This window comes from Mesoplodon bidens (genome assembly GCF_964165515.1).
Source record: "Mesoplodon bidens genome assembly, chromosome: 13".
Classification (NCBI taxonomy): Eukaryota; Metazoa; Chordata; class Mammalia; order Artiodactyla; family Ziphiidae; genus Mesoplodon; species Mesoplodon bidens.
The window spans coordinates 63,584,329-63,599,420 of NC_138169.1; the positions used below are offsets into that span (position 1 = coordinate 63,584,329).

General features: G+C 42.2%; 2 protein-coding genes across 5 annotated transcripts in view; both read right to left on the minus strand.

Moving 5' to 3' along the window:
• The window catches only part of HDHD2 (haloacid dehalogenase like hydrolase domain containing 2), a 42,598-nt gene extending 41,272 nt beyond the window's left edge, over positions 1 to 1,326 (minus strand). The window contains exon 1 of one of the 4 annotated variants that reach the window (XM_081253457.1): positions 1,108 to 1,326. The gene's annotated coding sequence lies outside the window, so the exon portion shown is untranslated. Of the gene's footprint in view, positions 1 to 778; positions 910 to 1,050; positions 1,069 to 1,107 lie in introns of those variants that run through there. The other 3 variants (XM_081253459.1, XM_081253458.1, XM_081253460.1) reach the window with 3 other exon arrangements.
• Positions 1,327 to 5,414: 4,088 nt separating this feature from the next.
• Positions 5,415 to 15,092, minus strand: part of IER3IP1 (immediate early response 3 interacting protein 1) — a 28,135-nt gene continuing 18,457 nt past the window's right edge. The window contains exons 2-3 of the mRNA XM_081253461.1: positions 7,530 to 7,631; positions 5,415 to 6,668 (exon numbers count right to left, since the gene is read on the minus strand). Coding sequence (XP_081109587.1) covers positions 6,613 to 6,668; positions 7,530 to 7,631 — 158 coding nt within the window. The 3' untranslated portion in view covers positions 5,415 to 6,612. The remainder of the gene's footprint in view (positions 6,669 to 7,529; positions 7,632 to 15,092) is intronic.

Sequence of the window (15,092 nt, forward strand, 5' to 3'; positions counted from 1 at the left end):
TGCATAAATATTTAAAACTGATTTCAATATAAATTTTCTCCTGGGAGGCTGGGGCTCTTCTGAATATGTCTCTGGACATACTTATACTCACCCCCTGGAGAGTACAAATTCTCTTTTCTTCCCCATATGCTTCCAGTGAAAAAGTCGGGAACCACACTGCATGCACTCACTCAACAAATGTTATTATGCAGTCACTCCCCACTGCGCCCAGGATAAAATATGAACAATGTACACTGGTGTCCAGAGCCCTGGTTTACCTCTCCAACTCGTTTGTGTCTACTCCTGCACCAAAGTTCAACGGCACTGCAGTCGCCCACCAGTCCTATACGTTACCTCCCTCATCGCTGGACTTTTGTCTGAAACCATTTTTGCTCCCTGAATTCCACCACCCCTGTCGCCTACATCCTCCCTTTCCCTGACCAATTCCTTCAGTCCCTGGGTCTCAGACAAACATCACTTCCTGTTTTTCCTGAGTCCAACTCCTTTTCTCCCAAGGCTGGGCCAGGACCCCCCAGCGTGCTCCATTAGTACACTCCTCACTCTGTTCCATCCGTGGAGCCCTGTGAGTCAACGGGCTGTTGCGTTTCCCCCTGTACTACTGATCGCTCAATAAAGAGTTTTTAATTAGCTAAACTCATGAATCCCGGCCTCCATAACTGGAAGGATTCCACGAACAAGGCTCTTTCAGCACTAACTCAGCTGCAATCCCCTCCTTATCCCGGGTGTGAAGGGGCCTCAAGACTGGTCACGCACCCTCCCCCATCGCAAGTTCCAGCACCTGGCAAACGCCAGACTGACCCGAAAGGACGCCGGCTTCGAAATACACTTCAGGGGCACGTTAGTGGGAAGGACTAACCCCAGATTCACCATCCGCCCCGCGCACGCGAGACCTGGCGTAAATGCGGCTCGCCCCGCGCCGCGCACGCGTGGTGGCACCACGCCGAGGGCCGCGAGGGGTGGGCAATTCACACACAGCGAGCACCCGGTTGGTCCGGGCCCCAGGAGGGTGGTGGCCTAGAAACCCAACCGGTATGTCCCCAGCCAGCTCACAAAGAAATGCAGCCTCCAGACAGGCGGGCGCTCGCCTGTCCCAGCGCGGCTCCTCACCGGGCTCCGCACGCCGTCCTCAGCAAAGGCAAACGCCCCGCTAGCAGAGAAGTCAGCACAGAAGCTCCGCTCCGCAGCGTCCTTGCCGGGGAAAAACGCGCCGCGGCTGCTGCCTGAGGACGCCGGAAACTGGGCTGAGGGCCGTGCCGGAAGTCCCGCCTCTCCGCACATGGCTCCGCCCCATCCATCCAGGGCTACTTTCCGGTTTCGAAGACCAACTACGGGGTCTTGTACTGCTCATTCCTCACCGTGTAACAGAACGGTAAGTTATTGAGACCTGCTCCCTCAAGGGCGGGGCCTACTGGGCCTGGGTGCAGCAGGAAAAACAAAAACTTCTGCCTTTGCTCAGTAGCAGTTTCTCATTCCACTGCAGTGTTGTCAGACCAAGTATTTATTACCTTTCTTTGCCGCCACCCTTGCTCACTCCACCACTTCTGTTTTCCAGTCCTCACAACAGGGCAAAAAGAGGTGTTGGTGCAAGGAACGGTGACTTTATTTGGAAAGCCAGCAGACTGAGAAGGTGGCGGACTGGTGTCCCGAAGACCCGTCTGAGTTGGAATTCAAGGCTTATTTTACACTGAAAGGAGAGGGGTGTGGCTGGTTGTTGCAGACTTCTTGGTGCCAGCCAGACCCCAGAGGGGATGTGATAATCCTTTGTTCTTTTAGCTGTCCACTTAAGTCAGGTCACCATGTTCCTGTCAACCTCCACGAAGACAGATGTTATCCTCTGTTCTGCAACTTTTTATCTCTACAGGAATGAAAAGTATGACACCTTTAAAGCAGCGGTCCCCAACCTTTTTGGCACCAGGGACCCAGTTTTGTGGAAGACAGTTTTTCCACCAACAGGGTGGCGGGGGACTGGTTCAGGCGGTAGTGCACGTGATGGGGAGAGGCACATGAAGCTTCGCTCGCTTGCCCGCCGCTCACCTCCTGCTGTGCAGCCCGCTCCCTGACAGGGCAAGGACCAGGACCCCTGCTTTAAAGGGCAAGCCTGGGAGGCAGAGCCTTGAGAATGGGCTGTATTTCAGGCTTTGGGCAACATTCCCTTACAAAGGTGCAGAGTCACCATAACTAAGAGCAGACAACAGAGTACACAGATTAAAGATTAAAGGAACAGATCCAATATGGAGCCAGGTTTGTTCTCCCTTACACTTCTCACCCATTCTCGAGGGCTATCTCAGAAGTCATCTCCTTCATACTTCCCTTGAAACACCCAATCTCTGAAGTCATTTCCTGCTTTCCTACTTGAATAGCATCTGGCACTTATTGCTGTCTTTTATTAACCACTACCACTGGCAGCAGTGTCCCTCTTTTCTTGCATCAGCTATTCCAAAACTTTACGCTGTCAAGTTTCCTACCCTGCCTCTCTGAGGGACAGCTACCACAGGTCTTGCCTGTTATCCCTAGGGGAGCAGTATCTTGGGATTCATAGAACCACCTCCCTCACTGCTCCCTTCCCACACCCATGTTGGGAGTCTCCACTTGTCTCCCTTTGATCCAAATAAATTAAACCCCTTGAGTGCAGAGATGGTCATCCTATGCACTCTATATGAAAATGACTAAATGAAAAGCTTTCAGGAGCAGTCTGACATAATAGGCTCTAGTTTACATCTATGGAACCCCTTGACAAAACTACTGATCTGCCCTTGACTGGGGACTCATTTACTGCTAGCACACCAACATCCCCTCTGCCCACTGCTGCAGTCAGCCACGTTGTAAGCTATAACACTTTCTGTTCCCTGGACTAGGGACCCTTTGCTTTTCCTCCTCACTAGGTCTGGAGGTTGTTTTCGTCTTATATTTACTAAGTCTGAGTTTTCTGTTTCAGGGCCTTACTTGGTTGAAGGAAACGGAAACTGATCCTAGTTTCCCCTTCAGAATTAGGAGCTGTCTTTGACCAGATTAAAACACCACCGAAGGTGGGTAATATTAAGACATGCATTTTTCTAAATGCTTACTCTGGCTGCAATATGGAGAACAGATGGGAGAGGTGCCAAAATGTGTGTGAGACCAGATAAGAATCTATTGCAGGGCCACAGAGAGATGCTTAAACTAAAAAGTGTGGAAACAAAGCAAACAAAACAAATTTAAGAAATCTTTAGGAGGTAAGAGAAATTGGTGGTAAATTAGATTAAGGGTAAGGGAGAGGAAGGCATCAAGATAATTATTAGGTTCCAGGTTTGGGCAATTGGGTAGTATGGTGTCATTCACTGTGATGTGGAATAATGGAACATGACTATTGGCTTCCTCCTTACCAAAAGACTCAAATGGCTTTGCCTGCCAAAGGGCAAGATGAGTAAAGATGGGATGGGACCTCAGAAGGAGAACTTGAGAAAGAAAAAGATGGGATAAAGAACCCAGAGGAGGAGCGGAGGTGTAACGAAAACAGTATCAGAACTAGAACAAAAAGAGTAGAATTCCACAACTTACCTTGATCATTAGTATCGGCGGACACTGCCCACTATGTGTCCCAGGTCCTTGCACAGATGTTTTCACTATATCTGACATCTAATGACCAATTAGGGGCCAAAGAAAATTTTAGCAAAAATGATTTCCATTTTGGTTGGTATCAGAATTTTATTATTGGTAATAACTTTGAAGCTGCCAGTAAGAAAGTAATTTATTTCACCAAAAACATTTTACTTCAAAAGAACATCTCTTTGATCGAGGATCAAAGGTCAGTGACCTGGAAATTATATATATATATATGTATGTGTATGTATGTATGTATGTATAGTCTGGAGCAGACTTCTGTTCTAAAACAGTTATTGACTAATGTTACAGAGGAAGGAACCAAAACCAACTGAGGTCTTAAGAAGTTTATTTAAGTCATATGATAAAACATGCTAGCATACTGGCAATGTCCTACCTCCTGTGTTACTCAGATGAACTGCTTTGTCTCAGGTCATTTCATGAGTACACACACATATACACACAAGTGACTGCAAATATCTATAGAGCACAGATCAACGTGCCTACTCTACCTAAAGCAAGGATTTTTTTTTTTTAAAAAGATACTTCATAACCATGTTTTTGAAAACTTAGGGTTTCGTGGAAGTGCCTTAGGAAGCTTGTTAAGAGTGAGGTGGAGGCTGAACAGTGGGCCTGTGGGTCCCATTCCCGCTTCCACTGATATATGGACCTGCTCCCATCTATTTTAGATATCGGACAGTTACACTTCTATGTTATTATTCTTTTGAAAATCCAGTTCTGTTAACAATCAAAGTTTGAAAACCACTGTACTTGATTAAGGACTAGGGTATGAATTTGAGTATGTACACACTACAGCCAAGAGCCTTCACCACAGGTCATAGGCATATAGACACAGGGTCAGAATACACAGGACCATTAACACCACAGATATTTGGAGTCCAGAATAATCACAAATTGTTAATCCTGATAATGGCTAAGGGGGAAGATGTTGGCAGGCAGGCAGGCACTTAAGTTACTGTCTACTAAAACAAGATGCTGTCGTTACTGAATTGCAACTTCTCTGGATAAACCAGGGTTAACCTGTGAAAGCTTACAGACCTGTCTTCAGGCACGGTAAACCTAGAACTGTGCAAGAGTCCTTTAGAGATGAAATATTTTGATGTCCATGCTGCACTTTCCTCAGAACCACTTTGCTACAGAAAACTCTGATCCTGCCCTGCTATGACTGCTCTCCACTGGAGTGTGAACTTGGACAGTATTCCGACAATTAATGAATATAAAGGTGTGTTGTAATGTCTTAATGAAAATGGTATCAGGCCAAGGTCTCTCTTTGCTTTCTTTTTAAAATTCTATATGGCTCACTGCCTGTGGAGAAACAGGAGTGTCCTCAATTAACTGCTACTTTTGAATCTGTTCAGCAGCTTAAACTTGAACTTGTGCATCAGATCCTTCTAAGGCCAAAAGAACATTGCCTTTAAGTGCCAAATATGTTAGTTACTCCCATGAGCCAAGTAATCAACTTAGGATCCCTGGTACATTTCTTTGGTTCAGCTGCAAGGCCCCCCTGCTCAGAGATCTTCCGCTCTTCCATCTCCAGCTCAGGCATGGCCAACAGTCATCCAATACCTGCTCCAAAGTTTTAGAAGTAACTTAAGTCATAGAATCAAAATTGCTCACGAGTCTTCCTGATATATGTCAGCAATTCTGTTAATTCATTGAAGAAAAAAAAAAAGGAAGAAAAAAAAAGGAATGTGAATGTTTACTTTCATTAAATCTGTACTCAATGATTTTACAGCAAAGAACATATATAAGTGTTGCACACAAAATGAAATTAATTAACAGACAGGTTATATGCTGAAGTACAAAAACAAGTGTTTGACTTGGAAACTGAACTTTATTTACAAATGTTCTCCTGTAGACAAAGATTCCATTCCACCCCCTTTCAAATATTATAACTAATACTTCCCAGAAAAATCATTTACGTTGTTTTAATCTTTCTGCATAAAACAGTATTATGGCATAAGCAAATATGGGATGGTCTAAGACATAAAAAAACAAAAGACAATTTATCCACCATGAATGCTCTACTGACTGACAGAATGAAGAATTACAAATCACACCCCTTGATGTGCTACTCCAAGAAACGGAAACGTGATAATTTGGGGAGGTAAATGCTTCACAATAAAGTCTTCTTACGGTTTAATAAAGTCTTCTTATGGTTTAATGGTGATTGTTTAGGATTGCTCCTGCAGGCTGCTATTTATGCTGATTTTAAAAAATAAGTCATCACTGTTAAAAAGGGCATAGACTTTTCTATACAGATTTTTTTTTTTACCTATGGAAATATGTAGATACTGACCCGGTCTCATCATGCAGGCCAATTAATAAAATAACAGATGCATGAAAAGAACTTAAAACTTAAAAAAACAATCATCATGTGACTAAGCGACTTACAAAATTAGAATTCTCCCAGAAATCAGAGTATTGCTCTTCGATGGTTACTATGAATTTGAATTTTTCATAGCTGAGACAGTATACAGAAAAAATATTTAACCAAAGAGTTCAAAATAAAATAATCCAAATTTCCTATCTAACATTTTATATTTTAAAAATCCTTTAAATTTTATCTAGGAGGATAATCATTCTCACATCATAGCTAAGTCACAAGGAACTTTGAAAGAAACATTCATCCCTGAGAAGTCAAAGAAAGAAGCCTCTACAAACACAGAAGTGACAGTCCTGCACCCTTTCAACAGTCTTTACCATCGCGTGAACTGTTACCGGCAGTCGGCAATCAAATGTGTTCCAATCTGGCCTCGCGTGAACTGTTACCGGCAGTCGGCAATCAAATGTGTTCCAATCTGGCCTCTGACGATCTGATCGTTTTGCAATAAAACTATAAGTGCAACATTCAAAAAAATCAGATAAATAGGGACTCTGGCTTTATTGGCAGGTTTACATTTTTGTCAAGTCCAAGGTCAGCCAGCTGAGATACGTATGTTCCAGTAAAGACTGAAGTAATAACTTCCGCTGGCAGCTCTTCTTCTGAGTCTCCATTTTCCCCATTGATCTTCACCCAAATAGTAAAAGTAATACAATTGCAATTGAGTTTACTATTATCAGTGGCACTGCAAAAAAAACAAAAAACAAAAAAAGTTTTTTATTATTAAAAAAATGACATAGTTTTACTAGCATCCAGGAAGGATGGAAATACAGTATGTCATCAGAATCACATTGCAAATCCTTGTAACAGAGTAACGTTCAAACGTGCATTGGATCATAAAGTCCAAAACTTATTGTAAAGTGGGCTTGTGTGACTGGGGATAAGGGTCACACTGGTACAAGATCAATATAAAGTCATCTGTGGATAGTGCTGGTGCAGCTCTGGGAACAGAGAAGCATACTGGACCCAGGCAGAAGTAGACCCACATGGCTGCCAGTGACAACTGACATTAGAAATACAGTGCAAAGAAGATTCTGTTGCTTCATCACTAAGAATGAAACTTATCATTCTACCCAAAGCTGTGATGAAATCAGCCAACAAAGAGAGAGATAGAAAGAGACCCTAATTTTAATGGTTTTAAATAAAAGGTTTTGAATTCTTGAGTTGCTCTAAAATATTTTCTAATAAAAATAGCAGATATGGGACCTGTATTTTTCTCTTGAAAGTCTTACAGGACTCTAGATGATTTTTCTACTTAGAAGCAAAAGAATTTCTAAAAGGTAAGAACACCATTGGCTTTCAACTCTGAGAGGTGACATACAGGTAGCATACAAATATTATACCACTGAGCATTCCATCTGCATCAAGATAGAAATAAGATAGAAATAAGAGGCAAGCTGGGAAAGAAACTAGTAACTTTTAAGCAGTAAAGCCAAGTTAAATATTATAGAAAAAAGTTCCCACTACAAAAATGGCATTCACACTTGGAAGTTTTGCTACTTAAATCAAACCACAAAATTAAGAGTGTTCCACTAGTTTTTCTTACCTCTCATCACAGTTCTCACAGATCGAATAAGGTTCATTAGCTGAGATTTAATTCCTGGCTCTTCTCCAAATCCACCAATTCCCTGGTCTGTTCCCCAGCCAACTGCATAATATAAAGATGATTAGCTGTGATAAAATTTATTATGCACTCACCTTGCTCCCTCATTAGTCACCTTCTAAAGATGATTTTGAGCCTTTGTTAGACATAAATTATAGTTATATGACTTAAAAACTTGAGTATATTTTTTACTTTTGATAAGCAGCACAAACATTTAATTTCGATTTTGATTTTATAAAATAAACTACAGTCTAATAAATTCTTCCATGGCACTGTATTCAGTAAAGATGACTGTTGTGACACCCTGATTGTTTTCTTTCTCTTTTTCTAAACTAACAAAATATTTTTCAGGTCAGAATTGAAAACCAAAGCATAAGGTCAAGTTGAATAATTAGCTCAATTCAGAATTCATAAAACCCAAAGTAATTATCAGTATAAAAGTGTTGCAGCTGAGCTTCACTATCTGTTCACCTGGGGAAATGTTAATGTAAACCTGGTCGCAGCTTGGTTAGGCCTTCATAGCATGCTCTAACCTGACAACAGAGGCACATCTTTTTAACTTGATCATTCCTCTTCATTTCTCAAGTTTGAGGTAAGGAATTTAGCCTATTATCTAACCCTAACCCCACTTATTTTCAGTAAATGAGTCTTTTACCTTCTATCATTTTCCTGATAATATAAATCATTCTTTCTTTTTTTTTCTTTTTTTTTTTTGCGGTACACGGGCCTCTCACTGTTGTGGCCTCTCCCGTTGTGGAGCACAGGCTCTGGACGCGCAGGCTCAGCGGCCACGGCTTACGGTCCCAGCCACTCCGCAGCATGTGGGATCTTCCCGGACTGGGGCACGAACCCATGTCCCCTGCATCGGCAGGTGGACTCTCAACCACTGTGCCACCAGGGAAACCCTAAATCATTACTTCTTTACCTTTATCTGCTAATTCTGTTTTTATTGCCTTACGCATTCTTCTAGAGGCTTACATGTCCTCATTTCTGCAACGTCCTTCTCTTGTCCTCATTTCAGGTCCACTTTTCACATCTCACATGACTATGTATTTTTTTACTCTCATATAACTACAGGGCTTAATTAATTCCTGACATGTTAACCCTTAAACTTGAAGACAGAGAACAAGTTTTTATTTTATACATGAAAGAACCATGTATCAGGTAACAAGATTTCACTTTGTTTAATCAACTTTTACTTGGTTGTAATAAAGGTTAAATAATGGTTGCTTGTTTTTTTAAAAATTTTTTGGTCACATCAACACTGAGATATGTTGTGGTATAAAACTAATGTAAAATTCAAGCTCACAGCAGAGCTGATGTGTTTTCACTCCCACTCACCCTTCAAGGCCTAGCTCACTTGTGCTTACAGCCTTCCCCATACACAGGGCTGTCACTCTTTTTTGAGCCCCCACAGCACAACTTCTATCACAGTGGTTAATATCACAGCCTCTACTATCTCTTGCCAGACTCTCAACAGATGCCTCTGCAATTTCCTCTCGACTTCCTTCTCCCTTAAAGTGTCAGATCTTTCTAGCTCACAATGTGTGATGATTCCCCATTGCCTACTGAGTGAAGTTAGAAACTCCTTAAATTGACATGCTAGCCTTGTATCATACTACAACCCCCCCCCAAGTAACTAGTGGTTACTCAGTTACCCACTAATTGCTATACATGTTAAAGGCAGCTTCTGAATCTAGGTTTGTCTGACTTCAATGTCAGGGCCTTTCCTAATTCCCTCCCATGCCATAATAAACCTTTCTCTTTGCTCCCCAAATAGTAACTACTGATTGTAAGTTACATTATAAATTCCTGGAAGACAGGAACTGAATTTAGTCTGTCTTTACCTTTCCCCTCTCCCCCACCCAGAGCAAGTACTTAGTAAATGTTTGTGGAATTAAACTGAATTTATAGCAGACCAAGTTAATTTTGGATAAATAAAGATAAGGTAAATCCTAGAATCGCAGATAAAACTTCCAAAGAAACATGTTTCTTTATTTTTAAGACACAAGAAGTATAACCAATCATTCAATTGTAGCTTTGCAGGAGGGAGGAAGAAATCCTCCAATATTAAATGTACACATCTCTCCAAGATAAAAACAATCTCAGAAGATACACCTGCATCTTGCTTCCTACTTCTGGATCTACTTCTGTCTCTGACAAGCAAATACACTTACGCTGTTTCTCCAACGCTGACTTTTACCATATAACAAGTTCTACTGTAAGTTCTTTCTCCCACATACCTGTCTCACTGTTCCAGGGAGCTCAATCAGCATTCTCCACTACATGGCAGTCCTCTTTTTGTAATCTAAGTTCAAAGGTGTAGTACCAGCCTTTAACTACTTATAATGTGGTAAAAACTATTTCATAACAGTGTCTCTAGAAGGACATAAAACAAAATGGCCACCACCACCAGGTGTATCATTTTCCAAACCAGTTAATCTTACTCATATAAACCTACTTAACAACTCTGCACAATAAGAAAGCAGCCTGGTTTTGGTTAAATATAATGGTTACTGTAATGAAGGAGAAAGTGTTCCTTGACCCTCTTAGGGTCCCTGGCTATGTCTGAAAATTAAACTGACAAAGACAGATTAACAGGAGAAAAGCACACAAATTTTATTAAGTTTTTACATGTACCTGGGAGTCTTCACAAGAAAATGAAGATCTGAAAAACTGACCAAAGCAGGAAGTTTTTCTACCTTTTAGACAAAAGAACAAATTTGTGAAGAATTAACAAAACAAAGGGGTCTGGGCTATGGGTAGGAAATGCAATAATGTCTGTTTATACAGTCTTCCTGGCTCTAAATTCCCTGTCTCTGGTGATAAGAATGTCTCCTTTCCTCCTGGTACAGGAAGGATACCTTTCACATGGGAGATTTATCTCCTGCTTTCAAGAAAGAAGGGCCAGGGAGGGAGGAGGGCGGAGTGACCTCTCTGATTCTGGTGTTTTCTCTAACCCTTCAGCTTAAGATATTCAACATGCCACGGTGCCTTATTTGGGGGTAGCACGTCCTGAACCCCATCAGTGGATACACACTTTTATCTTAGCTTTCTCCTGAAACCCTACTAAAAATGACATTAAAAGAGTAACAAGAGAGAAGTCTGAAGGCAAGAGAAGTCGATCTGGACAACGAAAAATAAAGGGAAGAATAACTGACTTAGCAGAGAAGGCTGAAACCTAAACATCCAGGGAGCACACAATAAAAAACTGAGGTGAATCGTGCTGAGAACCTTGGAAACTTGAAAGAAACTTCAAAATGCCAGTGAGGGCGACAAAGCTGAGACACAGGAGGACTAATTGAAAAGTCTCCACGAGAGCAGTTAGCGCTGCTCCTCCTTGCCCTCCCATCCCATCCCCTTCCCTAAACTGAACTGATAGGAAGAATGTCCCTCTCTTACACCCTCAGAAGACAGGAGGTTTACTCTCAGCAGAGAGTGAAGCCTGGAAGCTCTGGACCTGGGGACATCTAGGGAGGGTGGATTGAATTAAAGTCTGCAAACCTAAGCGTCAGACTCCTGCCCACTTTCCTTGCTTGTGTCTCACGTAAGCCTGTAAATAAGAACCCTTACATTCTGCAGACAGGAAGTGGTAAAATTACTCTGGTAATTGACCAGCTGCCCAAGAAGACTTCAGATACTGACATACTGGGGACTTTAATGAAACAGCGAACTTACAGAGAGGCCAGTGCACTGGTGAGCAAATCCCAACCACATACACAGAGCTTCCTAAGAGCCTCTCAGTGCTTTACTCTTTCGAATGAACTGACAGTCAAGAGGGAACAATTCTTAACGTCGACAGACAGAACAAAACCAGAAAAGAAGACTCTGAGGAAGAGACAATGCAAGAAGTAGAAGTTCATTTAAAAAAAACCCCAAACATCCTTAGAGAGAGAACAACTACTGTAGCTATAAACCCCAGAGAACAAGATGCCATAAAAAAAAGGGGACATAAAAAAGAAGGAGTGGGACTTCCCTGGTGGTGCAGTGGTTAAGAATCTGCCTGCCAATGCAGGGGACACGGGTTTGAGCCCTGGTCTGGGAAGATTCCACATGCCGCGGAGCAACTAAGCCCGTGCGCCACAACTACTGAGCCTGCGCTCTAGAGCCTGTGAGCCACAACTACTGAGCCCGCATGCCACAACTACTGAAGCCCACCCACCTAGAGCCCATGCTCCACAACAAGAGAAGCCAGCACACCGCAATGAAGAGTAGCCCCCGCTCGCCACAACTAAAGAAAGCCCGTGCACAGCAACGAAGACCCAATGCAGCCAAAACTGAATAAATAAATAAATAAATTTATTTTTTTAAAAAAGGAGTGCTTGTTCATGCTATATTCGCATAAAAAGTTCAAAAGAAGAGGCCGACACACTAAGTTGAAGACACCTACCAGACAAGGCAAAATTAAAGAAAAAATAAAGTATCAACATGTCAAAATAACAGGAGTTCCAGAAAGAGAGAAAAAGAGTAGGAAAAAATGATCAAACAAGATGGTCAAAATGCACATGAAAAGTTCACCATCACTAATTATTAGAGAAATGCAAATCAAAACTACAATGAGTTATCACCTCACACCAGTCAGAATGGCCATCATCAAAAAATCTCCAAACAATAAATGCTGGAGAGGCTGTGGAGAAAAGGGAACCCTCTTACACCATTGGTAGGAATGTAAATTGGTGCAGCCACTATGGAGAACATTATGGAGGTTCCTTAAAAAACTAAAAACAGAACTACCCTATGACCCTGCAATCCCACTCCTAGGCATATACCCAGAGAAAACCATAATTCAAAAAGGTACATACTCCCCAATGTTCACTGCAGCAGTATTTACAATAGCCAGGTCATGGAATCAATCTAAATGTCCATCAACAGAAGAATGGATAAAGATGTGGCACATATATACAATGGAATATTACTCAGCCATAAAAAAGAAAAAAATAATACCATTTGCAGCAACATGAATGGACCCAGAGATTGTCATACTGAGTGAATACTGAGTGAAGTCAGATACAGAAAGACAAATATCATATGATATCACTTATATGTGGAATCTTAAAAAAAATAAAAGGTATAAGTCAACTTATTTATAAAACAGAAGTAGAGTCACACATGTAGAAAACAAACTTATGGTTACCAGGGGATGGCGGCGGGGGTGGAGCAGAAAGGGATAAATTGGGAAGTTGGGACTGATATATACACACTACTATATATAAAATAGATAACTGATAAGAACCTGCTGTATAGCACAGGGAACTCTACTCAGTACTCTGTAATGGCCTATATGGAAAAAGAATCTAAAAAAAAAAAAATAGAGGATATATGTATAACTGATTCACTTTGCTGTACACCTGAAACTAACACAACATTGTAATCAACTATACTCCAATAAAAATCTTTAAAAATTATCAAACAAATATTAAGAGATGATATCCCAGAACTGAGGGATATGAGACTTCAGGCCAAATGGGCCCAATCAGAACACAGCCCAATGAATGAAAAGGAGACCCACATGTTGCCACATTATTGTAAAATTTCAGACCTATAAAGATAAAGAAAATACCCTAAAGGCTTTTAGAGAGGCAACTTAGGTTACCTACAAAGAATCAGGAAACAGAATGGCATTAGACTTCTTAACATCAACGAGGAAAGGAGAAAATTAAATGGAATAATGTCTTCAAAACTCTGAAGAAAAATTGGTTCCAATCTAGAATTCTACAGCCAAACCATAAATCAACTAGAAGGATAAAATTATGATTTTTTTTTACTGTTCATCTGTAATACTCATAGTCATAGTAATGTAAGTATGGAATATTGATATAACCAATAATTGGTTGGAGATGGGAGAGATGGAGAAGGGAAGTACGTGTGTATTTGTGCTTACACAAGAATGAGTGTGCTGCTGATGGCATAATTGTGCTAAACCCTTCCACAGTAGCAGGTCAGTGACTTAAAACTGAACAAGAGTTGAAAATAATTGCTTTTGAAGAACGGGGGAGGTTGAGAGATGGAGCAGAAGGCTTCTATCTTTCTTCATAAACTGAAGGGGCTTTTTTGACCTTTTTTCCACACACATATGCTGCTTTGATAAAAATAAAAATAACATTTAAAAACAAAGCCTGTAAAGCTGCTCCTCTATTGGAGAAACCCCTCTAGAATGAGGCCTTCCTCTCCAGAGCATGAACATCCTGACGGCAGGGACGGGTTCCAAAAAGTAGAGGGGTTTCAACCACTAATCACTCTGAATATTTAAACTTGCTTTATAACCACCTTTAGGTGGTATTGTTGGTTTCATTTCCTTTACCTGCTTTTTGGAAATTTATCATTGCTAAGATTATCAATCCTTTCCATTCATGGCCACAAGCTCTTACATGGTAAAAAAAAGAACTTGTTTTAATCACTTCGTGGATCATGCACTCAGTTCTTATGAGAAACCATGATTTTCAACAATCTTTTTATCTTTTAGACCTGTTCCAAAAAGATATTTAAATATATGCTTTTACATAATGGGAGCAGTGACTCCCAGAAAAAATTTACCTTCCAACTGCTCTTCAACAAAACAGGATAAAATTCTACAACATAGGGAGGGAATAGCATTGGAGTAATTTTTTAAAAATCAGAGGGGGCGCCTTCAAGATGGCGGAGAAGTAAGACGTGGAGATGACCTCCCTCCCCACAAATACATCAAAGCTACATCTACATGTGGAACAACTCCTACAGAACACCTACTGAACATTGGAGACTTCCCCAAAGGCAAAAAAACTCCCCACGTACCTGGGTAGGGCAAAAGAAAAAAGGAAAAACAGAGACAAAAGAATAGGGACGGGACTTGCACCACTGGGAGGGAGCTGTGAAGGAGGAAAAGTTTCCACACACTAGGAAGACCCCTCTGCAGAGATGGGGGGTAGCGGGGGGGAAGCTTTGGAGCCACGGAGGAGAGCACAGCAACAAGGGTGCAGAGGGCAAAGCGGAGAGATTCCTGCACAGAGGATAGGTGCCGACCAGCACTCACCAGCCCGAGAGGCTGGCTTGTCTGCTCACCCGCCAGGACGGGTGGGGGCTGGGAGCTGAGGCTCGGGCTTCGGAGGTCGGATCCCAGGGAGAGGACTGGGGTTGGCTGCGTGAACACAGCCTGAAGGGGGCTAGTGTGCCACACTAGCCGGGAGGGAGTCCAGGAAAAAGTCTGGAACTGCCTAAGAGGCAAGAGACCATTGTTTCGGGGTGCGTGAGGAGAGGGGATTCAGAGCACTGCTGAAACAAGCTCCAGAGACGGGAGCGAGGCGCAGCTATAAGCGCGGACACCAGAGACAGGAATGCTGCTGCAGCCACCAAGAAGCCTGTGTGCCAGCACGAGCCTGTGCAGCCTGCCACTGCCAGGTTCCCGTGATACAGGGACAACTTCCCCAGGGGGACACACGGTGCATCTCAGGCTGTTGCAATGTCATGCTGGCCTCTGCTGCCACAGGCTCACCCCGCACTCCATACCCCTCCCTCCCCTCGGCCTGAGTG